Here is a 25,259-nt window from a genome sequence, read left to right as displayed (position 1 = left end):
AAAAGAAACGAACAACACACATCTCTAGTTCTCTTTACCCCTATCAAATTCTAAACCCAAAGAAGCTCAGGCCCATGTTTCCTGACCCCTGTTTAGGGTTCTGCCATGACTGATCAAGACAGGTCCTACTCTCATGTCTGACACATTGCCTGGTGTCTTCTCTGCGTACTAGCTACCCACCCTACAAAGCCCCCTACTTGCCAGTAGAGGAACAGACTTAGCCAAGGGGACCAGGCCCTGGCTTTATTAGTGGGAGCACACCCCACTTCTGCCTTTCTTTTTCCACCCTCAGCTGCCATAGTCCACACACACACACACACACACACATCAGTATGAACTTAAAGGATCTCTTCCCTTCTTCCTCATGTCAAAAAAAAAAAAAAAAATCTGCAAAAGCCCAGGAGAATCCCACACTGCTTAGGATGAGAGTCAGAGCCGGGTGTAGCCAGACTCCTGTCTCCACGGCCTGTCACTGTGACCAATTTGCTGTGAAGTGTCAGAACACAGCACTTGAGGAAAGAAGCAGACAAGACTCACAGGTTCCCCCGGCTCATTTCCACCTAGAATCCTAAATCCGAATCCAGTCTCTTTTCTCCAGAGGAAGATGTCCTGTTCCTGGTAGTCGGGAACTGCAGAGAGGGGAGAAGGAAGACAGATTATTTGGCTGGTCAAAGGAATCATGGCCCTAAGATGAGCACAATTATAGGACCGAGACTGCCAAGGCTTGAGCAGATGAAAGCGTTTCGACACAGGCAGACAGACAGAAGGATCTAGACAGGTGAGTAACAGGCGACACAGGCACAAGAAACAGACCAGTCACTGGGCCCTAAGTTCTTCAAAGGACTATCACTGATGATTCCTAACCAAGTCCACACCATTAGGGCCACCTAAGAGAGGCGTTGGCATTGACTGCTTTTTTCAGTATCCTTGTAAGGGAATTAAGCAAATTAAAAAGCTTTATCAACTAGGGAATGGAAGAAAATGACTTGGGTTAAAAAGTGTTTCTGATCGATTTGTTTTTATTTTTTGCTTTTTATGTACCAGGGTTTGGACCCAGGGGAGGCCTACCACTAACCTACATCCCCAGCCCTTTTTGGTTTTTGAGACAGGATCTTGCTAAATGACCAAGGCTGCCTTCAAACTTGCGATCCTCTTACCTCAGACTCCTGAGTTGTTGGGATTGCAGACGTAGTATTACCATGCCTGATTCTAATTTATGGTGTTTTTAAAAATTTTTTTTTAGTTGTATATGGACACAATACCTTATTTAATTTATTTTTTTTAATGTGGTGCTGAGGATGGAACCCAGGGCCTCCTACGTGCAAGGCAAATGCTCTACCACTGAGCTACAACCCCAGCCCCTAATTTATGTTCAAGTCACTTTTTTTCCTCCTTAAGATAATCAAGATGAGTAAAACCAATAATTTGATTTGTTAGGTCATTTTCACCAAAACAGTTACTCTCAAGGATTGAGGGTAACTCAGTGGTAGAGTGCTTTCCTATTTGCCAGGCACTGGTTTTGCTCCCCAGCTCTGGAAAAACAAACAAAAAACCTAGCTCTTCCAAATGCAAAGTTTACAGGATTTTAATACCATCACCGAAAAAGATAGTCCACCTTTCATGATGACAAAAAAGTTCCATGCTGGGCGCAATGGCACGCACCTGTAATCCCAGAGGCCTGGGAGGCTAAGGCAAGAGGATCATGAGTTCAAAGCCAGCCTCAGCAGCAAGGACCTAAGCAACTTAGTGAGATCTTGTTACTAAGTAAAGTAAAAAGGGCTGGGGGTGTGGCTCAGTGGTTAAGCACCCCTGGGTTCAATTCCCCAGTACAAAAGCAATCCAGATTAACCAACCACAACTCATTGTTAAAATGACTACTTTATTCCAGAATCTGCCAATATTTCAACATTGAAAGTACTCATTTATTACCCAATAACTTGATATCTTATGTTTAGCATTCAGTAATGCTTAAGGGCTTTAAAATAAAAATATCATTTTTAAAAAGAAATTTCTAGAAAAAATAGATGCTTACTATATATGAAATAATTCTATATACTGCTCTGTTCCTTCACTAATGTAATAAAAAGGGCTGTTTTCACATAATTTTTAAATATACTCAAATGTATACATAGGGTATGGCCTATAAAGTGACATCACTTTTATTTCAAGAACATATATAATTTAGTTGCTATGAATCCTTATGGAGATTTCAAAATACTGTTCTGCATACTTTCTGGTTTGTTTAATTAATGGGATTTAGGGCTTAAGAGGTGAGTAGTGAGAATTTTGTTCTTTCCCCAAGTTTGTACAGTAGGATATAGAAATGAAGAACGTGGCTATATAGTTTTCTGGTCAGCGAGAGTGTCCCTTTACAGGCGTAGAGTGACTAAATACACCAGGAGGCAGGGAACTGTCAGGCAAGTACAAGCCAGAGGATTCTGAATCTCTTATTTTCCCTGAGCTAGCTGCACGCTCTGGCTTTACACAGGTGCTTTTTATCCAATCCTCTTTTATTGTAATTGCTGTAGCTAAGCTGCCACGGAACACAAGCTCGGCGACATCGTAAGACGCCCGTAAAAGCAATTGGAGAGTAATATTGCGCACACTAAGGTAACTGTATATACGTATGTATATATCTGTGCAAGTCGATGGGTAAAGGGTATTTGCTGTAATAGCCTCATTGAGACAACAAATTAAATCAAGCAGCATCTGGTCTTTGGTTCACTCAAGTAGGAGGGTTATTACCCTAATAGAGCACTGCTATTTGCCAGCCTCAGGGCCTATCTGAAGTCAGCCAAGGGCTAGGAGGCCTTTCTGGGAACAGAGAAAGGGCCTCTGCAGAGACCTCCAGCCCAGACGCATTTTTCTTAGCATCACTTAACACAGGGACATCTGCCCACCCCACAGGGACACCAAATGGAGGCCCCTCTTGCCTGATGTGGCACACTTAGGTGTCAGCCATCAAGGTAGGGCGGGGGTGGCTGCAGATTCAGGCTTACCACACAGCTCAGTCCCCAGGAAGAGAGCATTTGCTTCCTTTGGAGAATCAATGGGAACATGGCAAATCTCCTCTGAGAGTTCTCCGTTGAAAAGAAGCCGCCCAGTGACACTCGGGATGTTAAAGACACCACCAATGAGTCAGGAAACACAGACACAAACACGGACCCAGGACAAAGCAAGTCTTTTGGTACTTCAGCTTTAGCATCTTAACAAATGGACTTTTCCACCAAGGAAGTGTCATTTGCCCAAATATAGACCTTTGGTGATGAATTAGTGCTGAAAGTTATTATGGGATTCCCAAATCTCTCTCCTCTGATGCCACTTCATAGAGGTACTGAGCTTTCTCAACTGCTCACCTCAAAAGGTTTAATTCTCTATTTCAGACAGATTCTATTAGAATTAAGTGGAGTTTTTTGGTTCCTGGAATTGAACTCAGGGGCACTTGACCACTGAGCCCTAGCCCTATTTTGTATTTTATTTAGAGATAGGGTCTCACTGAATTGATGACGGCCTCGCTAAGCTGCTGAGGTGGCCTCAAACTTACGATCCTTCTACCTCGGTCTCCAGAGCCACTGGGATTATAGGCGTGAGCCACCGTGCCCAGCTAGAATTAAGTTTGAAATAAACCAGTGGGGTAAGAGCCATTTTTATATTAATATCACTTTATGTTTATTTTAGTAAGGCTAATCACATAGAACTAAGAAAACCTTGTCTTTTTAAGTCTTGCCTGGGAAACCATCTTAGCAGTTACTCTCCTTTGGGCAATGCCAATAACAACTCAATAAAGCACTCAAAAGACTTCCTTTGATAACTGGAGACAATGGGGAACCAGGTTCGCAGAGACCCCTCCTGATGTCCCCATGGACAGAAACGCAATGTGGAAGACGTGTACCACGCCTCATCTCATCTTGTCAATAGTTGACACTAGGCAAGGGGACAGGCCACTGGCTTCCCTTCAGGGCGCATTATCCCCCTCCCTTTTCTGACTTTCCCCCCAGGTCCCCAGACGGATGGGAACACGGAACAGGATGAATGATAATGGAGAAATACAAGTCCATAGCAGGGTCCTTACTCTGACATTCTCCAAAATTCGTGGAACTGATTTCTCTCTCTCTTTCCCCCTTGCTCAATCCCGATGCAGGCGAAGGTGACATAGCTGGAATATTAATTTCACAGTTTTGCAAAGCTTCATATACATTCTCTGTTAGTTCATTTCAGCTCAGTTGTGATTGATGAGGGATCGTGCCCCTCGGTACAGTGGGTCATGGCTGCTATGGATTTTAAGGGCTATGATTTGATGGTTTTTCTTTTTCGTGTTTTGGCTTCTTTTTTTCAGGATGCTTTACTTGTCAAAGAGCTAGAATTTCTAATTGTACCTCGGAGAGTTCCTATGACTCCCTTTACCACCTTAGGCTCTTCACATTTAATTAGACTCTAAAATACATTCTCCGATGAACTTGTTTCAATCATGTCTCAATCTACAGAAGGTTCATCTAAACCCTCATTGCCTTTTGAGAAAAAAAAAATTGGTATATCTGTGACACTGCGACACTCATATTTATTTAGGAGTGTATGAAGTTCCTGACGGAACTCTTCCCTGTACTAAGGCCAGTCCAGGTGAATTTTAGGCAGTTCAAACCAGAATAGTCTCATGCTCACAGACACACAATTATCAAATCTGCCCCAAGATCTGAACAAACATATAAAATAGGAATCATGACAGCGCTTAAAATCTAGAAGTACTCATGAGCTCCTTAGACACCATGATGAAGGAGCTCAGTCATCTGTTCCAAACTTCTAAGCGAGTCACTCCAAAGCAGGACAGGTTGACAATGTTGGTTGATAGGAGCACTCTGACCTTTTTTTTTTTTTTCTTCTTCTTTCCAAACTGTATTGCAATTAGGCAAAATTGCAATGGAAAGCTTTAAAAATTCTTTGGAAATAAATGCTACTGGATGCTAGCCAATTTTCCCGAACATTTACTAATAAGATTGTGTCAATGTTGTTTTTAAAGACATGTGCACAAATGGTATGTTATCCAGAGAAAATACAACAGGGCTTTTAAAGGGCTTTAATGCATGTCTTTGTTTTTAATCAAACATTGAAACCCTTCAAAGGGGTTCATTAACATCTGTAATTCAGATGGATTCATTTTGACAATGCTGTTTTGGCATTGAAGAATATGGTATTTTATAAAACATTCAGACAGACCTATGAAGGAAGGTGATCAAAATGTGTTCAGGTGGGTGGAATGGTGCCATTCAGCAGCTCAGGAGGCTGAGGCAGGAGGATCACGAGTCCAAAGTCAACCTCAGAAACTTAGTGAGGCCCCAAGCAACTCAATGAGACCCTGTCTCTAAATAAAATATTAAAAAGGGCTGGGGATGTGGTTTAGTGATTAAGAACACCTGGGTTCCATCCGCAGTGTCAAAAAAATTAAAAAAAAAAAAAAAAGCAAAATGTGTTCATCTGTTCATCTTCACGTTGCCCTTAACAATAAAATTAGACATTAGGGGAAGATATTCTCAACCAAAAGGGGATCATCTGGTACAATTAAGGAACTGCTGTAGACTTCTGATGTTTTTTCCTGGAGTACTCTGCTCATTTCACTGTGCAGGGAGGGGCGGGGAATCAATCTACCCAGAGCATGCCCTAGATTTTTGTTATGGTTCTTAAAAGACAAGATACAAAATAACCTAGGGCAATGGCAGAAACTGATCTGGGATTTAAAAAATAAATAAAAGTCCTGATTCCAAGACAAGACTGACTCAAATTCATTCATTCATACTGTGAAAAAAAAAAAAAGAAAAAGAAAAAAGAAACTGTGACAGCTACAGAACAATTACCACGGGTGGGGGAAGTGTCATCATTTCTCTCACTTAGCAAGGAGGAGAAAATCCATGGGAATCTTCACATCAATTAGGCTGCTGCTATCACTCCATTAGGGAGCCTGCAATCACCACAACGAAATGGATTCTCATTTGGGCTGTTCTGATTCCTTCCATGTTAAAGAAAGTGAAGACGCAGAACTGAAACCATCCCAAATATTTCATTCCAGCTGCCGTTTGAGCCATTTCAATGCTGACAGCAGCTGGTTATGGTCACATTAGATATTATTTTATTCTGGTGGAAACTTTCATAAAAATTGGATGAAAGACCCAAATCCTAAGAAATGCTGTTCCCATCTGGGTGAAAACGAGTTGGAGCCTCCTATCGAACAGGTGCAGGAGAATGGTCTTGCCAATCCAGGAGGGCGCTGCCAGCCCTTCAAAGCGTGATCTATTTTATCACAGTGAGATTCGTACATGGAAAACTCAATCATAAATGTGTACTGTACTGAGAGAAGCAGGAGCGTGGTCAATAAAGCAATAATATACCAACATCCCCTGAAGCTGGGCATTGATTGGAGGAGTCTCATGGTTAGAGAGGAATGTGTAGGGAATATGAAAATATGTCCCCTTTGGAAAACATTCTTCAGTTTTTTTTTTCCTTATTTAAGTGAAATCATTATAATGAGGGAGGAGACGTTGTGAGGATGGACCCCAGGCTCTTACTAGTTGAGCATCCCTAATCTAAAAATCTGACATGCTCCAGAATTGGAAACCTTTTAAATGCCGACACAGCACCACAAGTAGGAAGTCCGACACCACCAAACTTAGTTTCATGTACAAAATTATTAAAAATGTATAATATTACTTTCAGGGTAAGTGTATAAGGTACATATGGAATGTAAATGAATTTTATGTTTAGACTGGGATTCTAGCCCCAGGATATCTCATTATGGAAATACAAATATTGCAAAAGGTGAAAAATTCCAAAATCTGAAATACTTCTGGTTGCCAGTTTTGCGTCAGTGTTATGGTGTGGGTGTGAGGTATCCCCCAAAGCTCACGTGTGAGACAGTGCAGGAAGGTTCAGAGGAGACAGGACTGGGTTGTGAGAGCCTTAACCCAACCAGTGAATGGACCCCTGATGGGATTAACTGGGTGGTGGCTGGAGGCAGGTGGGTGTGGCTGAAGGAGGGGCCTTGGGGGCGTGGCTTTGGGGACTCTATTTGTCTCTGGAGAGTGGAGTCTCTCTCTGCTTCCTGGTCACCATGTGAGCTGCTTCCCTCCACCACACTCTTCCTCCATGATGTCCTGCCTCCCCTGAGCCCCGAGGAGTGGAGCCTGCTGCCCGTGGACTGAGACCTCTGACCTCTGACACCGTGAGCCCCCAAATAAACGCCTCCTCCTCTATAATTGTGCTGGTCGGTCCCTTTAGTCCCAGAAGTGAAAAACTACGGCAGCCAGGGATGCTCAGCCTGTGCTTGCACCTCCTGTGTGTGAGGGAGGGGTATTCCAAATGGAACCTCATTCCCTTAGCCTGGTCTCTGGGGGACCTCAGGGGTGTCTTTCTGGTCCGCGGACTAAATAAATGCCTTTGCAAATTAGCTGGCTTCTCACGGCATAGGGAGCCATCGGCCAAAGCAGCCTACGTAATGGCAGGCACTGTTGGGCTCGATGGCCAGGGCATCCCTCCCTTGAGGAGGAAAAGCATGAAGGGGCCCTTCAGCAAGTCTCCAGCCTCTCCTAGGCCCCAAGGCTGCGTTCCACCCAGGGCTGTCACCAACTTTCCTTCCCGGGCAGGGCTGCTGGCCTTCCTCCCTCCTGTTGGGGCCACAGAGCAGCTGTGGTCTCCCAGCTGAGGCCCTCCCACAAGCAAAGGAGTCATGACCTCCATGGGGGCCCTGGTTGAGAGGTGACCACAGCTGTGGCTGGAACAAAGGGGACAGCTAAGTGATGCTCTTCTCTCTTCCAGTCTCTCATGCCCTTCCACCCCATGTTCCCTCTCCTGACAATCTTTCCCACTCCATGCAAAAAAGGGAAAAGGAGGGGCAGAGAGGTCACGGGTGGGCCGCCCCTGATCAGGAGAGAATGTCAGAAGTTGCCACACCCCAGAAAAGGCTCCACGGGCACCATCTAAAATTCACACTTTGTAAGAACTTTCACTGTTGAGATAAATGAGTATCATTTATGGTGAATAGCTTTTGGAAATCATTTCATAATAAAGAGGAAAAAGTTAAAGGGTTTAACAGGCTTATCAAAGCCAAGAAGTTACAGAGTACGCCATCACTAACTTATTTTTATAGGAAAGGTAAAACCAAAGAAAACACTTACTCACTATATAAATAATTAAAGCCTAATTCACCCCCCCCTTTTGTTTTTGGAGGGCATGTTTAGAAAAACTGAGAATCATTAAAACAAAAATTACCACTATTTTTCAAAACTAAGCGACCACAAAGTAAGCATTTAATTTCTCCTCGTTACCTCTAAAATCATATTTTCCTCTTGCCACCCATATATACTTAGGTTCTATTATCTATCAGACTGTCTTGCAAGACTCCAGCTCAGGTAATACTGTAGGAGACAGCCATTCTTATCTGCCCCTTCTTTCAACTACAGAGAAAAATCAGTGGGTTTTTCTCCAGGCTGGGGATTAGATGAGCAACCCTTTCTACCCTGTTTCCCAACATGGAGACATAACAGAGCCTCCAAATGGAGATCCAGCAGATGGTGCTTTCTGAGGAGCCTGGCCCTCATCCTGATTTACCCTGGTCCAGTTTACACCGGAGCCTTTCTGTGTTGGAGGAGCCCGGCCCAGGGGAGGGGAGGGGGGCAGGCAGCCCGGGGGCACTACTCACGTCGGTTTTCATACATGCTCCTGGACTGGGCCCAGATTTTAAAAGGATCTGGTTTCTTCTGCCCAGAGCTGTCGGTCTGATCTGCAGCGGGAGCCTCGGTGGGTGGGTACTCGGGGAGCACCTGCGTGTTGTGACTCGGGGACGCCGTGTGCAGGCTCCGGTGGCTGGAAGCGCTGTGTTGAGAACTACTCTGGCTGTCTTTCCTTTCCAGTGGTTGCTGAAAGTAAGCAAGAGATCACTGCCGGTTCTCCCAGTGGGCGTTTTCCCACCAGCTCGGCTCTGTTGGGCACTTTTGCAAACACCGTGCATAAATACATCAACAACCTTTGGGTGTCCTCCTTCTCCAGTGAGTGCAGAATGCAGATAAATCCTCAAGTGATTGGCAGACAGATAGAGGGGCAGGCCAGACAGAAAGACATAATCACAAAGCACGCTGTTCTCTGGGCTGTAGCGGAAAACAAATCTAATTCTCATCATAGGTTCTGAGCTAAGACACTGGGCTGGTTTACTGCAAGATGGATCGGCTTTAACCTCCTCATTTCTCGACAAAAACATGTGACACAAAATACCAGGAGTGGTTTAGCCATAGGGTATAACATCTAGAAGAAATACAATCAGGGCTAAAAGGCCCCTTGGGGGGCCTGCCATATGTTGCATCTTTTGATAATAAAACACACAAGTCCTCTCTAAAGGTTTGCCATCAGTTCTTCTAGAACAGGGAGAAGATGAGGGATGTAGCTCAGTTGTCCAGCATGGGTGAGGCCTGGACTTTAATGCCCAATACTGCAGAAGCAAACATGATGATAATGCACCAATTAAAAAAAAATGGAAAGAAAAACCAACCAACAAACAGACCAGGAGATACAGAAAAAACATGCTTAGTTATATGAAGACTGATAGTTAAAGGTTAAAAAAAAATGCTATCATGTGAAAAGCTTTCATAATTCTTAGCTAGTCAATTTTTCAGATGTGGTTTAAAAGTCAAGACCAGTAGTGCACCCCTATAATCCCTGCTGCTCAAGAGGCTGAGACAGGAGGATCGAGAGTTCAAAGCCAGCCTCAGCTACTTAGTGAGGCCCTAAGCAATTCAATGAGACCCTGTCTCTAAGTAAAATAAAATTTTTAAAAAAAGGGGGGCTGGGGATGTGGCTCAGTGGGTAAGAGCCCCTGGGTTCAATCCCTGGTACCAAAAAAAAAAAAAAAAAGTCAAGACTAAACTTTATATATGGTTGATTCCTGGGGGGTCAGCCTCCTTAAACTTGCAACTTATCCACAGTCTAAGTAGCATTCGCAGGGGAGTTCCAATTAAATTTTAAGAGAACAAGTAAGTTCCTGTTCATGAAAACCAGCTAAGCAGAGGCCCTTCCCATTTCATGAAACGCTCTTTGAATGGCAAGGGAACAGAGAACAAAACCTACCGAGAAGAAAAATGATGGGTGGAAAATAAAATAATTTAGCTCCTATTTTCTTTAATAAAAGATTGTGGTAATTCCAGGTATTCCGTTTCCTCTATTCAAAATAAAACTCCTAGAATCCTGCCTCCTGTGTAAGAGATGTCACATCACCATAGTTACGTGCTTGAGTATCATGGTAAAGGGGGAGAGGAAGGGCATCTCCATCCTCTCTAACGGATCCTGGGCAGCTTGTGTTTTTTAAAGTAGTTTATAAGATCTGCAACCTCAAGCATCTCAGTTCCCCCAACTCTTCCATCAGGTGTTATCATCAGAGAAATCTGAGGACCATATCCTACACTTGGGGAAACTGTAAGCGAGGCTTACTTCCATCCAATCCCAGGGGATGCGAAACTGGCCAAGACACCAGGAAAATGCATTGGCCTTTGGGTGGCAACAAACATCACCGCCAACACCACAACACCCTGTTCTCACTCATGATGAAGAGCTCAGCCCAGAGGTGGATGGATTAGCACTCCAAGCCCTAGACAGAACTTGGACCCAGTCCACCTCAACAACTGTGCATTGACTATCAGGCCAGGTGTCAGACTTCTGTCCCAAGAGGTGACCCCTGTCCTCTAGCTCCCCAGAGCAACAGTGAAGATATCAGGGTGAGAAAATGACCAAGACAGATAAGACACCCCTTCTCTTTTGCATGCCAATGGGGATATGTTTTTCTTTTCATGTGTCCCCTAGAAAGGTATCAATATTATAAACAACCATGCACAGGATCAGCACACTGTTGGTGTGCACACACACCACAATATGTAGGAAAAAAGTGAAATTATGGCTGGTTGAGGTGGCGCGTGCCTGTAATCCTAGTAGCTTGGGAGGCTGAGGCAGGAGGATCTCAAGGCAACGTCCACCAACCACCATTTCCTTTTTAGGTGGGTACTGGGAATTGAACTCAGGGGCACCCAACCACTGAGCTACATCCCCAGCCCTATTTTGTACTTTATTTAGAGACAGGGTCTCGCTGAGTTGCTTAGCACCTCACTTTTGCTGAAGCTGGCTTTGAACTTGAAATCGTCCTGCCTCAGCCTCCAGAGCTGATTAGATTACAGGCATGCGCCACTGTGCCCGGCCCGCTATCTCTTTTGTAAGGTTACTCTGGGTCCCTGCACTACAGCCTTCTTGGACCATTGGCCCCTTGAAACCTAACTTTAACCTCTTCCACCGTATCTTTCTCCTGAACCAGAGAAAAAGAACTTTCTGGCAACCCTACCCCACTGAGAAAGTGTGAGTAAAGTGCTGGAACTTCCTGCTGCAGAGAATGCCCCTGTGCTTTTACCCACTTACTACACACGTGTGCTTATACACTCAGCATGCCACACGAGGGCTTCCAGGACCCTAAAATGTCCATACAATAAATCTCTAGCCTGGAAGATTAATTGATTGATTGATTTAAGGACTGGGGATTGAACCCAGGTGCTTAACCAACTAGTGACATCCTCAGCCCTTTTTTATATTTTATTTAGAGACAGGGTCTTGCTAAGTTGCTCAGGGCCTTGCTGAGGCTGGCTTTGAACTCGCCAAGCCTCCTGCCTCAGCCTCCCAAGCTCCTGGGATGACAGGTATGTGCCACTGTGCCCAGATGACCTGGAAGATTTGAATCTCTTTAACTAGAGAGGTGACTTCACCATAAAGAGAATGTACATTTGGAATCCACTGGCAAGGCCTGGATCATTTTTCAAATTATAATAGCTTTTCTCACCTCCCAAATAAGTGACTCATTTAGCTTCAAATTTAATACACAATGACAGATACAATTTGGAATAAGGTTGCAAAACTGCTTCTCAGTTGAATTGTACCTTGGAGTCCCTTTTAAATGCCATCTAAATCTTGTCCCTCTATTTGGCAGAGAAGTACAGGTGCATCGTGAGAATGTGCTCCCCAAACTGTGCCACCACTAAACTGCCACCGGCTGGCATACACAAGTGGCATATTAGTGGGCTAAGTACACAGTAGTCTGGAAGAGTTTTAGATTTCTCCTTTGGTAAGACTTAACTTTATGATCCATCTCAAAATCATTTAAATGATTTGAAAATGCATTTGAAAATAGATTTGAAAATGGATTCAGTATCGAAACTCTTGTTGGCACTCTGGGATATATATATACTTAACTATGCTGTGTGTATGTAAAATTCTCAAATATGATTTTTATTTTCTGCGAGCATGCTAATTATTTATGATGCTGTCTTTTATCTGGTTACGCCCTGGATTGTTCAAAAGAAAAGCTACATTTACATGTATATATATCTCCCAAAATTAAAGTTAACTTGTATGTCTTTTCTAGATTACCTTCCTAAGGACTTGGGACTTGAAAGGAAATTCAGTTTTGAACTAGTGACAGCCTGGGACCAGGTTTGCATTACTGTGATTGTCTTTTGCCTCATTCTCTTAGGTGAGACACCAGCTTTTATTTTATTTTTGGTACAGGGGATTGAACCAAGGGGTGCTCAAGCACTGAGCCCCATCCCCCGCCCTTTTTTTATATCTTATTTAGAGACAAGATCTCCCTGAGTTGCTTACGGCCTCACTTTTGCTGAGGCTGGCTTTGAACTCGTGATCCTCCTGCCTCAGCCTCCCGAGCCACTTGGATCACAGCCGTGCACCCCACGCCCAGCTCCTTTCAAGCTTCTTAAAGGGACCCTGTGTATACTAAGAACATGGATAGAGAGAATTACCTGGTACACTGATGGCAGAATATTATCCCAGGCCCTCCTCTGACTACCTGCAACAAACTCATTCACTCTACCTACAAGTATGTGTGATGATGGTGCCTGTGTTGGAGCCCGGGGGGCACAGTGGGTAAGTAAGAAGAGAGGGTACCTGACCTCCTGGAATGTATACCTGAACGTGCAGCTGATGCCCGTGACTGTATGGGTACAGGTGGACATTCGCCAAATGGCCCTCCTGCCATGTCCTTCAGACACGAGGTTCCAGGAACCTGGGGAGGAATGTTCCACTAACAGACACAGCAGCTTCTAAGTCCCCCGGGTAGAAAGGCCGGCCCTGCCCGGCAGGGGAGTGGGGTGGTCTAGGATGAACTCGGAGGCCAACTAATCCAGATGGAGTGCCTCTGGACTATGGCGGGGAGCCCGCGCTTGGCTCTTGGCTTGGGAGAAGAGAACCCACTCATGAACACTTCCACAATGTCGGTCCGGCTCCTGGGCAGGGAGCTGCCCTGGGAAAGCAGTGGAACAGGCAGGCCAGTGAGGAGCTGTCCCTGCAGTCCCCTGGGGGGCAGAAGAAGGGGGTGTATTACAAACAGGGTTCCCGCCCTCCACATCTCCAGCTTCAGCAAATGCTTGGGATTTGAGAGACAGCAATACCAAGTACTGCCATTTTTTTTTGTTGTTGTTACTAGGGATTGAACCCAGGGATGCTCAACCACTGAGTTACATCCTCAGCCCTTTTGAGGGTCTTGCTAAGTTGCGGAAGCTGGCCTCAAATCTGGGATCCTCCTGCCTCAGCCTCCCATGTGGCTGGGGACAGAAAATTGCAGGCATGTGCCACTGCACCCAGCCATGCTAATACTTTTGAAGCAAGAATTTGATTTGAGTCTCAAATCACAGCAAATTAGGAAGAAGGAAAGGGGCTCAATTTTAAAACCTCCATAAAAGTCCTTAGCCACACAGTGGCCCTGATCTTGTATCATGAGACCTTCTAAGACAGAACCGTACCATCCTCCCCGAAGTGAACGACCCTCACACTGCTTCCTGTTGGGCCAGGACAATCGGGAAGATGCAATGGTTTGTATAAATGGAAATGGGAAGGGGAAATCAACTGATCGGTTATTTCGCAGAATGATTTCGAAATGGAGGTACTTACAAAGTGAACTGAAAATATTTGCTCGGAAGAGCAAATGAATACAGACAGCACTTAGGAGCTTAAATGATGAAAAGACTTCGTGTGGCTTAAAAAATGACAAATTGATCCATTTTAAAGCAAAATTATTTACAGTTCACTTATCTGCCAAGACCCAAGGCCACTGGAGCAATTCACATGGACAACAGGAAATATTCCAAGTGCTGATGAGGTCAATGTCATTGGAGGTTGAATGAAAACCAGAGACTCAGATCCAAAACCCAGCAAAGGACGGCTCTGTGTCCTGTTGGTTTGTTTTTGGGTTTTTTGTTTGTTTGTTTGTTTGCTTTTTGGTCTCTGTCATCATTGATGGGTCGAAGCTAAATGACTTTCTCCCAAAAGGCAAATGAAAGGAGTTAGTGCAGGAAGAAGAGCGGAAGCCCCGACTGGATATGAAAACGAAACTCTGTTTCCCCATGCCACGTTTTAATGGAATCCAAAACTATGCCAAGCGCAGTGGTGCATGCCTGTCATCCCATCGGCTCAGGAGGCTGAGGGAGGAGGATCGCAAGTTCAAGGCCAGCCTCAGCAAAAGCGAGGCCCTAAGCAACTCAGTGAGACCGTTTCTAAATAAAATATAAAACAGGGCTGGGGATGGGGCTCAGTAGCGCAGTGCCCCTAGGTTCAATCCCTGGTACCAGACAAAGAAAAAAAATGCACGGTCTTTCTTCTAGGGGGCGCCAAAGGGCTCTCCCTGAGAACCTGAATCTGAGCTAAACTGTGTGGGAGGGGAGAGGCCAGGAAAAAATGACCTGGGTAAACTTACTCTGCCGTCCCCCATTTACCAGTCTCTCTGCTTCTCTGGGGAACGGTGATGGGATCCGTGGCCATGCTGGTGAGACACGTGGCCTTGGGCGAGGGGGAGAAGAGAGAAGGATGAACAGCAACTTGGAGAGAGTGAAAAACTGAATGATTCAGGTGGGGATAGCTCAATGTGCACGTTCTCTACCGTCTTTGTGTCTCAAGGACTAGTTTTCCCTTTAGCATCCTTTTGAAGGGAAAAGAGATGGAGTGCCATGAACAGAGGCCTGCTGTTATTACTATCTTTCATCTTGCTAGGTTTGCTAGAAAGAAGTTGAAGAAATCTCCTTGCCTGCCATCCAGGGTCCCTTCCATGAAAGCTTTGTGTGAGGAGTTCTTTTTTGTAAGTAGGAAGATTTGTCTCCTTTATACACTTTCTTTTATCCAATAATAGCTAAGTAAACAATCTGGTTTCCTATATCACTCAGGCTGCCAGGGAACTCCAAAGTATAACATAGCTCCATCACAGCACTGAATTTCATCTTGTCCTGACTTTGTGTGACTACTTGGTTGTTGTGACTGAGAGCAGAATGATTTTCATAAGGTGTATACTATTAACTTCTCAAAATATATTCTCAGTAGACTTTAATTTTCATGGTGAGGGTCTGTAAAGAGCTGTTCATGTGGTTACTCTCACCAGTTACATGAAAGCAGTATTTTCTATTTTAATTCCCACTGAAAATCTGCACTGGGTGTGGCAGTAGAAGACACTCAGTAAATACTTGCTGATGAAGTGAATGCATACAACATTCTGGGGAAGCCCTTTTCAATGAATGGAGTAATCAAGACCCTATTTGTCTATGAGCTTTAAAAAGAGCAATGCCACAACCATTGAGCATCGTATTATTATTGCATTTCTAGTGCCTCACACCAAACCTGACACCTGATAGGTTCTTTTTTTTTTTTTTTTTTTGGTACTGGGGATTGAACCCAAGGACACTTAACCTCCCGAGCCACATCCCCAGCCCTTTTTTTTTTTTTTTTTTTAATATTTAATTGCTGAGTTGCTTACGGCCTCGCTAAGCGGCTGAGGCTGGCTTTGAACTTCCTGCCTCAGCCTCTTGAGCTGCTGGGATTACAGGAGTGCATCACCATGCCTGGCATTTGATAGGTTCTTAATACTAGTATGTGGAATAAATGGATGAACAGATGGGTGGGTAAGTAAATCAAAGATGAATGTATGTAAGGATGGCTGTACATATGGATAGATGGACGGACGGATGGATACAGAGAGGGGTGGATGGGCAGATGAAGAAAGAGAGAAAGAAAAAGTTGAAAAAGGAAGTAGGAGGAAAATCCAAGTGAATGTGACTTAAAACACAGGGTCTGGTGTGACACTGGTAGTTTAAAATTCTCAGACAGAACGTCCTTATGTGTGATTCAGACTGACAGTCCCAGTTAAGTAAGTTTACAGTCAGGATGACTAAGTTGGGCCAGAGAATCTGTTTTCTAGAGAGATCTAAAACGCAACAGCAAATATCTCTTATTTTTATCTCTGTTGTTTGGCAGAGAAATCCCTGATATTATGGAAGTTCAGATATCAAATGAATACAATGTTATTAAGACATAGTCACTGTCCCCAATGAGGCTATAAACCATAAACTCAGCATCCACACTCACTAGTGGGTGAAGCTGCTTATTAAGAATAAACTTACGGGGAGGCTCGGGATGGGGCTCAGTGGTAGGGCCCCTGTGTAGCAGGTGCGAGGTCCTGGGTTCAATTCTCAGCACCACATAAAAATAAATAAATAAAATAAAAGTATTGTGTCTACCTACAACTTAAAAAAAATTTGAAAAAAAATACGCTTACAGGGATACCCAGGAGGGGGAATATGACATTCTGTTCTAATAAAGACTAACTAATTATTGCAAACATTAAAAAAGAAAAGAAATGAGGTATGAAAGCACGCAGAAGCTGTCCGTCACACGAGGAAACCGCTCAAGCCAGCAACCTCTAAGAAAAATACAACCCCCAACCCCCCTTCCTGGATTCCAGAACCACGTGCACAGAGCTGCTGGCAAGTCCAAGCGAGTCACAACCCAGGCTTGTGATCATGCAGCCTGCAGAACTGGCCCAATCGGTCCCAACCCAAGTGACTTTCAGGGCATCCAGCTTCCTTGTGGATCCCCCACCAGAAAAATCCCATCCCCCTCTGTCTCTGTGGCAGGACATCACTGAGATGCCGCCTGGGAGAGGGAAGGGGCTTCCCGCCCACCTGTGCAGAGCTCCCACCGATCACAGATGTGAGCTCCACTGCCAAGAGCACACCTTGGCTGACAGCCCCCGAATTCCTGCAGCAGCTGCCAGAGTGGACCACCAATGTCGCCCAGACCGTCATCCTGGGCTGGCACCGGAATCGGGTAAGGACAAGCCTCAAGTTGGGGGGCTTGTTCTTTCAGAACCCGGCAGCCACCACTCTGTGGGCCCGTGGTAATTAAGAGCCAGCAGACTGTGGCCAAAGCCGTTAAGAGAGCTCTTTCCCTAGGAAGGCAGCCCGAGTAATTGGCTGGCTGCTTGCTAATGACATGGCTCTTGCAAAATAAACTGGCTCCGGGGTGGGGGTGCCCGCTGAGTTGGTGAATGCAGGCTCTGTACCTGTTTGAGACCCTTTGGGGGTTCCCCAGGTAATTCCAAAACATTATGGGGAAGATGAGATGCACCCGGATTTCAAAAATCCTTGTGCCCAGTAAATGTAAGTAGGATGCCAAACAGAGAGGGACACCTGGCTGCCTCTGGTCATGCCACCAGTGTCACACTGCTATGTGTCCCCAGTAGGCTTCTTGCCTGGGCTAAGCAGGGTGTTTAAAATAAACCCATGTCTCAGCCCCGCATGGCTGCAGGTAGGGGAGGAAAAAGAGACGGCTTGCCCCAACCCAAGCTCAGGAGACACGTCTTCCAGACTCACTTCTATTTTTCTGAAGGCCAAATGGGTTTTTGACGACGGGCAAGGGACAGGGGGACACACATGTGCACATGCACACGCGTTAGCATCTCTGGAGCTCCAGTGTGGACACGGACCAGCCCATCCCTGCCTAACACAGACTGACAGAGCCAGCAGCCCTGAAGTCGCCCTTCCCCATCACCATGGCATTATGCCAATGGAATCACATCAATGACTGCAGGATTTTCTCTCTGGAGAACTTAGGAGTGGGGCTCGGGGATGCAGGAAGCTCCCTCTCCTGTCTTAATAAACTTCTGCTTGGCGCCACCACTCTTGGAGACAGGTGGGAAGAACTGAGCCCAGCCCTGGAAGCATGCAAAGTTTTAAAGGTCCTTCTTTCCCTTGGGGGTCGGGGGAGGGGGATGCACGAAGCTGTAAATCTGCCGTCCCCCCAAAATCTTTTAAGTCACCAGGAAGCACCCTTCTGGATCCCAGTGCTAATGAACTGGGAAGCCTCTTCCCACCCCGGATCAATTACACGGAGTTCCAGATTTTGAATTTTTAAGTAGCATTTTAATTTGTTGTTAGTGCCCCCCGGAGCAAAAGCAGCAGACCACCAAGCCCAAACACCATAACCTCCAAGCCATTAGCTAACGTGTCAAGTAGGTAATGCATCTTCAGGGAAACCAGATTAGAAAGGACAGCAAAACATTGATTTTTTTTTTTTAAAGAATCCTATACCTGCAGCATAATGCTGCTAAAGCCAGCCAAACAACAAAGGGCACTTCCACAGCTAGGAAATGTCTTATTCTCAGGGCTGGGGCCACAAAACCTGCTCCACCGGAGCATGGACATGCTCACAGGGCAAAAGAAAGCTTCCTTAAACCTACAGGCTTTAGAATTTGTAAATAAGTCATCAATCCATGCACCAAAAAAAAAAAAAAAAAAAAAAAGCTCTGGGAGAGAATGAGTAGCCATGAGAACCGGCTGGAAACACCAGTTGAGAGCAAGGCTACCCAGGGAGCAGGTGGAGTCTTTTTCCAAAAGGAAACAATAGCATTTGTATGTAGCAAGTTAAAACCCGCTCTGAAACTCATCTGCTGGAAGGAGAGTTGTGATCCCTCTGCACCGTGAAGGTGCTCACATGCAACCCTTTATCCCAGCTCCTGCAGCTTTGCCCACGAATCCCCCACAGTTTACAAGATAAGCCCAAACCCCCATCTATACCAAACAGATCCCCAGAACTTAATCAAAGCAAGCCACCAGCTCCCGTCTCCAAAATGCATTTAGCCAAGGGAAGCCAGATCGAGCACACCCTCCCACCCCAACCCCCCGCGCCAACCCCCCACCCCCCAAACAAGCACCAAGTAGCTGACAAGTCCTTACCGACTTTGGGCTCTTCTTGGGAACGGGCAGCCCTGGAAGGAAAAAAAAAAAAAAAAAAAAAAAAAGGAGAGGAGGGGGGAAGAGATCATTAGCATATAAATGTTACCTTTTTCTTAAAGAACAATCCCCAGGTGTTTCATGGCAACCTAGCCATCTGCAGAGTTATGTCAGATTTCTCCCCAGCATCGGAGTTACCAGGCTGTTCATATCGAATCAAAGCCGAGGGAGGAGGGAGGCGACAGGCAGATCTATCTGCATTAGCTATGCTGAGTTGTACTGCAGCAGCCTGGAGGCTTGGAAAAGAAATTCACAGACCTCAGCGGCCTGGGAAATTGAACACTCGGACAGAATCTCAAATGCTCTTCTGGATTAAGAGAGACTTAACTTACAATTAAGTCCAGGATCTTTTCCTTTCCCCCGCGATCCACTTGTCAATGTAAGCAGACCAATCAGAATAGAGGAAGGGGTATATATTTAGTTTCAAAGGAGAGCATGGTTAAAATTAAATTTTTTTTTCCATTTCTGTCTTTTTTCTTTTTTTTTTTTTTCCCTCTCTGTCTTTTCTTTAGAAGAGAAGCCGCCTTCTTGATTCGGATGAGCTCAACACCACAACAAAGACGGATGCTCTTTTGCCAGAAGAAGGGAAAAAATAGGAGCCCAAGTCCAAGTGGGTCTAGGATCCCTCCCTGATGATCATCAGCTCCTGTCTGGATGCCTGTCAGTCAGTCACCCGGCCAACCTCCTCCTCGGCTTGTTAGAAAGACGGGGGCTCAGTCCAGCCCCCCGAGGGCAGAGCATGTCACTGGGCATGAGAGAGAAAAATTACACACAGCTGAGGACAGAAAGAGACGCTACTGGAGAAAGAGGGGTTGGCTGTCCCCAAACCCTCTGCTCAGTGGGAGGGCACAAGCTGAAGCGGGGCGGGGGGACCAGTGATCTCTGCACTTCTAGAAAACTCAGTAGCAACTAGGGGACAGGCTTAAAGGGAATGTGTCACCGGTGGAGTGTGAGAAAGAGAGGTGAGAAGGAAAAATAAGGCACATCTTGGGGTTTCAAAAGTGATCATTTTCACAAGCTGCCACCTTTCTTTATTTCTTTATTTTTCCTGTCCCGGCAGGGGTTAGAATGCAAAAGGCAGATTCCATTTATATACCAAGTGACAGAGATACACTTGGGATCTGTGGATTCTGCAGAAGAAATTTCAACTTGTTTCTGAGAGCGATTCCTGTGCCGTACCGGGATGATGTCAACTCTTTGGGAAGTGACTTGTCAAGCCACGAGCCAGGAGAAGTTCAGCACAAGTAATTCCAGGCAACGGAAGTGGGCGAGGGAGGAGGAAGTCACCCAGAGGAGCAACACGGGTGTGCCCACTGCAAGTGAAGCGTGACAAGAATCACTCCTGCTGAGATACTCTGGGGACAGTCTCCACGGAGGCTCCTCACATTGCCAGAATGAGGTCAGCACAGTCTGGCTCTGGGACTTTGGAGTGCATCAGGAACATTAGGTTCCTTGTTAAAAATGCAGAACCCCAGGCTCCAACCTCAGGGGCCCAGGAATCTGCAGTATTAATTAACAGCTCTTCTTAGGCAATCTGATGCAAGATGTCTGAGGACCATATTTAAGGAAACTCTAGAAAGAATAATTCTTTTTTCAATTAAGGTAAACCCAGGCACCCCTCAGCATGTCACCCTAGTCCCCTCAATGCCTCAGTTTCTCCAGAGGTGAGATGGAAATAATAAATCTCACTTCCCAAGACAGTGAAGATAAATAAGGGAAAATGCTTAAAAAGCCTTCTTCTTCTTCATCATCTTTTTGTAGTACCAGGGATTGAACCCAGGGTGCTTAACCACTGAGCCATATCCCCACCCCTTTTATATTTTATTTTGAGACTGGGTCTGGATAAATTACCTGGGACCTTGCTAATTTGCTGAGGCTGGCTTTGAACTCATGATCTTCCTGCCTCAGCCTCCCAAGCCACTGGGATGACAGGTGTGTGCCACCGTGCCTGGCTGTTTAAAAGCCTTCTACCTAACCCACCTCCAACATCTAAATCTCTCACCTTCCTTGGCCAAGTGATGTCATTCAAAAAGGAAGTGGGTATGATTATCTTGCTCTAACTAGGGAGAACCCATCTGCTAAAGATATCAATGTATAAAAAAGACTTAGGAGAAATATTTCGCCTATAGACAACGAGTTGAAAAATTCTGATATTTCTTTATTAATCTGAAAATAATCATTAGGCATTTTCAGGTATATTCATATGATTTCCATAAAAATAATATGGATCACTGGATGCACTCAAAATTATATTATATTGCATGGTTAAATTCAGATAGCTCCCTAACTGAAGCATTCTTAGTTAAGTAAGATAAACCAGGTTTCATTACAGCTACCTTTTACAGAACCTGACTCTGCCTGGGATCCTAATGACCTCATATAAAAATATGCATTAGGAATCTCCACCCAGGTAGGTGGAGTCAGGGCAAGATGGTTTCAATCCACTGGCCACTCTCTTATGATGTTCAGAACCAAACTAAAGGGCACTTTTCCTTCTCATCACAGAGATGCACACCCCACCCAAGATACATTCAGGTGGACATTCACTGCAGCATTGTTGGCATACAGAAAACCTGGAAACCACTGGAAGGATTACATAAACTGTGGGGTGGCCCACCCATGTGTTCTTTGAACACTCTGCACTGGTTCAAAGAAATGAGCTCAGTTGACAGATAAGAACACCTGTCATCCCAGTGGCTCGGGAGGCTAAGGCAGGAGGATCGTGAGTTCAAAGCCAGCCTCAGCAACTTAGTGAGGCCCTAAGCAACTCAGTGAGACCCTGTCTCTAAATAAAATACAAAATAGGGCTGGGGATGGGGCTCAGTGGTAAGGCACCCCTGGGTGCAATCTCTGGTACCATAACAACAACAACAACAACAAAAACACCAAAACCACAAAACACTTAAGGCCTCCAAAACATAATGAGGTGTTAAAACAGCAAGCAGCGGAATGCAGGTGCAGCAGGAGATGGTTGCCCACACATGCCTGGCTTTTTGGTGGCGAATGTCCCCACCAAACATGACAGGGATGTTTCACCTGGAGCGAGGAGGGGTAGGGATCAGAGACACTAGTTTAAGGCTACTTTAGCCTTATTTAGAATTCCTTTTCAAGAATACTGCATTCACTTCTCACTAAGGCAATGAAATATTAATTAGAAAATAAACATTAATTAATTAACGGTCCTTCCGCTGTTAACTACAGAAAAATCAACCAGCCTGGAAGATATGGGGATGTGGGAGAGTAGAGGGAAAAGGAAATGGAAAAGTGGGATCATGCACTGACATCAAATTTCATGCATGTGAGTTTGTTGCAATGAACCCAACGACCAGGTATGACTATAAAACTTTAATTTAAAAAAATAAGTAAGTAAGAAAGGGGCTGGGATTGTGGCTCAGTGATACTGCGCTTGCCTAATATGGGTGAGGTACTGGGTTCGATTCTCACCGCTGCATGTAAATAATTTTTTTAAAAAGTCAATCAACAACCAAAAACATATTTAATAAAAAAAGAAATAAAGACAATTAAAGTCTGTTTCTTCTAGGAAGACCAAAAGGTCTCAGATCAACTGGCCCAAGCTACATTTGACAACAAATACGAAATTCTTTTTTTTTAATTAAAGAAGGCTTCAAAGTTCCTCTTGGTCATTTGCCACAAACCTTTATTTTTCAAAAGCCACCCACCTTTTTTTGCAGGACCCTAAAATGGGTTATAGCCACAAATGAATATTTAAATAGTTAAAATCAAGAGACTCCACTTGACTGCTCTTTAAAAAAAAAAAAAAAAATCAAACATTTGTTTTAGGCCCATATGGTCATTAAATCTTAAAATCTAATAAATATGAATGCTGGAACAAACCTCCTATTACAATTTATAATTTATTTTAGCCAGAACAATTCAGAAGGACTGAAAACAGCTGGGAGGCCCCAACGGAAAAGACTCAGAGGGTCCCTGCTGGCCAAGATGGTCCAGGACGTAGGAACCACGGCTGGAGCGCTGTGCGGAATTAGCTGCAGGCCACCCCATTCCGGATGGGTCATGGGTGGCACATTAGCCGACCCTCTGGGGCACGTCCAGGGTTTTTCTGAGACAAATGTACTCGTGTCCTGGCACCGGTCTTATCGGGCCCCTCTGGTGCACCCTGGGGAAGGAAGGGGCGTTTCAGAAGAGGTGGGAGAAAGGGAGAAAGGTCCCTGGCTGGCACCATCTGCTCTTAGCACCCAGATGACAGCAAATGTGACTTCTAAGGGAGCCCAGAAAACGTTTACAGGGAAGTGCACATGTTCAAAGCGTGAGTCCGGGTGTGATCCATGGAAGTGACAAAAGCCGGGGACCTCAGTTTCCAAAGTTCCCTATGAATGAAGTGTCCCTCCAGGGAGAACAAATGGTAACTTCTCTGCTCGTGACGGGGCCTGACCAATGAACACGAGGAGGAGGCATCTCTTTCTCTTTAAATATCAAGGCCATGAACTGTCTCCTGAACGTGTTCTCCTGTCACTAAACGGCACAATGGTATTCTTGGTAGAATTATATAATGGTAGGGCACAAATAATTTATATGAAAAACGTATAACAGAACCCTAGGCATTTGCTAACAAAGACTCAAAGGCTATATACTTTATTTGGCTCATGGGATTACGGGTGGCTTTATGACCTATTTGAATATCTTCCACAACCAGGAAAGCATTTATGATACCTGTAACTCACAGGTACCTACAGATACCATAATAAACAAAGATCTATACTGACTTTTTAAGTAAGATAAACGCAACACGTTGCAGGACACTTTATTGCAGATTTAAATCTCTCAAGCCATCACAGATCTCTGCATGTTTCAAGAGTTGCTTCTGTTCCCCAAGGAGCACGGGTTTTTCAAGCCCTGTTTAGGTAGAGACTTATGACTCACTGGGACCAGGGGAGACGCAGGAGAGCCCGGAATAGCTATTAAGGAAGCCAAACTAAAGCTGCCATCCCAGTCTGGAGGTGACCAAAACCTGAGTTGCCGGGACAAAGACTGGACTTCTATGGAACTAATGCCTCCCCCAAGAATTCAAGAAAGTGAGACTGCCAACCATTAAGAAAGAATCAAGAAAAACTGTGCCAAAGGCTTTGAATGGGGGAATCCTGAAGTCTCTGTGGCACACAGAGCAGATTGACACACAATAAAAAAAAAGTGTACCGCGTCATCAATTTGAACTTTTTCATTGTGGTTTTCATTCTCCTTTGCATCTGGTCCCTAGCTTCGTGTACTTTAAAATGAAAATATTTTGGTTGCCTCCTAAGCAGTCCAACAATGCTGCGTCACTAATCCACATGTCACAGAGCACACGGGATTCTTTTCAGAGTTTTGTAAAGCAAAATGGATTAGAAAAGTACTGGAGCTAAATCAGGGAGCACTGTGTGCACAGAGTGCAAACTGGATATGTAGTGATGGAGGGGAGGGAAACCTAGAAAAAACGAGGAGCCTAAAACTACAGTGGACTTTGACTCAGTAAACTCAACATTAGAGTTTGTACTAAGGAAAAGTCAGAGATTCTGACAAAGATTCATATAAAAAATATGATCAATACAAATTATTATTATTATTATTATTATTATTATTATTATTATTATTGGCATCACAGATTGAACCCAGGGGCACTTAACCACTGAACCACATCCCCAGCACTTTTTATTTTTTATTTAGAGACAAGGTCTCCCTGAGTTGCTTAGGGCCTTAACTTGTGGGGGCTGGCTTTGAACTTTCAATCCTCCTGCCTCAGCCTCCCGAGCGGCTGGGATTACAGGCATACGCCACTACAACCAGTGAACACAGCATTGTTGAAAGAAAATAAAAATGGGAAACAATCTAAACTTCTGAGAAGAGAGGACGAAGCCAACAGACTTATATGAATAAGATGAAAAATTCTGAATTCTTTAAAAATGAGTCCAAGGAAGATTATTTAGTAATTGGGGAAAGCAGTAATGTTCTATGACAAGGAAAACAGTGTAAAATAGAAATGAAAAAATAAATGCATTGTTAAAAAGTAGATATGCATCTATAGTCACATATATTATTCACATATATCATACTAAAGACTAAAGGAAATGTAATGAAAACATTGTTTCTAAACAGTAGGGTGAGAGAGTGATT

At 44.6% G+C, this 25,259-nt stretch overlaps 1 protein-coding gene across 10 annotated transcripts in view; it reads right to left on the bottom strand.

Annotated features, from left to right (window-relative positions):
• Magi1 (membrane associated guanylate kinase, WW and PDZ domain containing 1) overlaps positions 1 to 25,259 on the bottom strand; it is a 594,817-nt gene that overhangs the window by 23,046 nt on the left and 546,512 nt on the right. For 7 of the 10 annotated variants that reach the window (XM_077109100.1, XM_077109101.1, XM_077109102.1 and 4 more), the window contains 4 exons: positions 19,074 to 19,105; positions 8,684 to 8,900; positions 4,073 to 4,156; positions 538 to 629 (listed from right to left, as the gene is read on the bottom strand). In XM_077109100.1, coding sequence (XP_076965215.1) covers positions 538 to 629; positions 4,073 to 4,156; positions 8,684 to 8,900; positions 19,074 to 19,105 — 425 coding nt within the window. The remainder of the gene's footprint in view (positions 1 to 537; positions 630 to 4,072; positions 4,157 to 8,683; positions 8,901 to 19,073; positions 19,106 to 25,259) is intronic. The other 3 variants (XM_077109103.1, XM_077109104.1, XM_077109106.1) reach the window with 1 other exon arrangement.

This window comes from Callospermophilus lateralis, chromosome 1 (assembly GCF_048772815.1).
Source record: "Callospermophilus lateralis isolate mCalLat2 chromosome 1, mCalLat2.hap1, whole genome shotgun sequence".
Lineage (NCBI taxonomy): Eukaryota > Metazoa > Chordata > Mammalia > Rodentia > Sciuridae > Callospermophilus > Callospermophilus lateralis.
The sequence above is the reverse complement of the archived record's forward strand: the minus strand, read 5'-3'. Positions and strand labels throughout refer to the sequence as shown.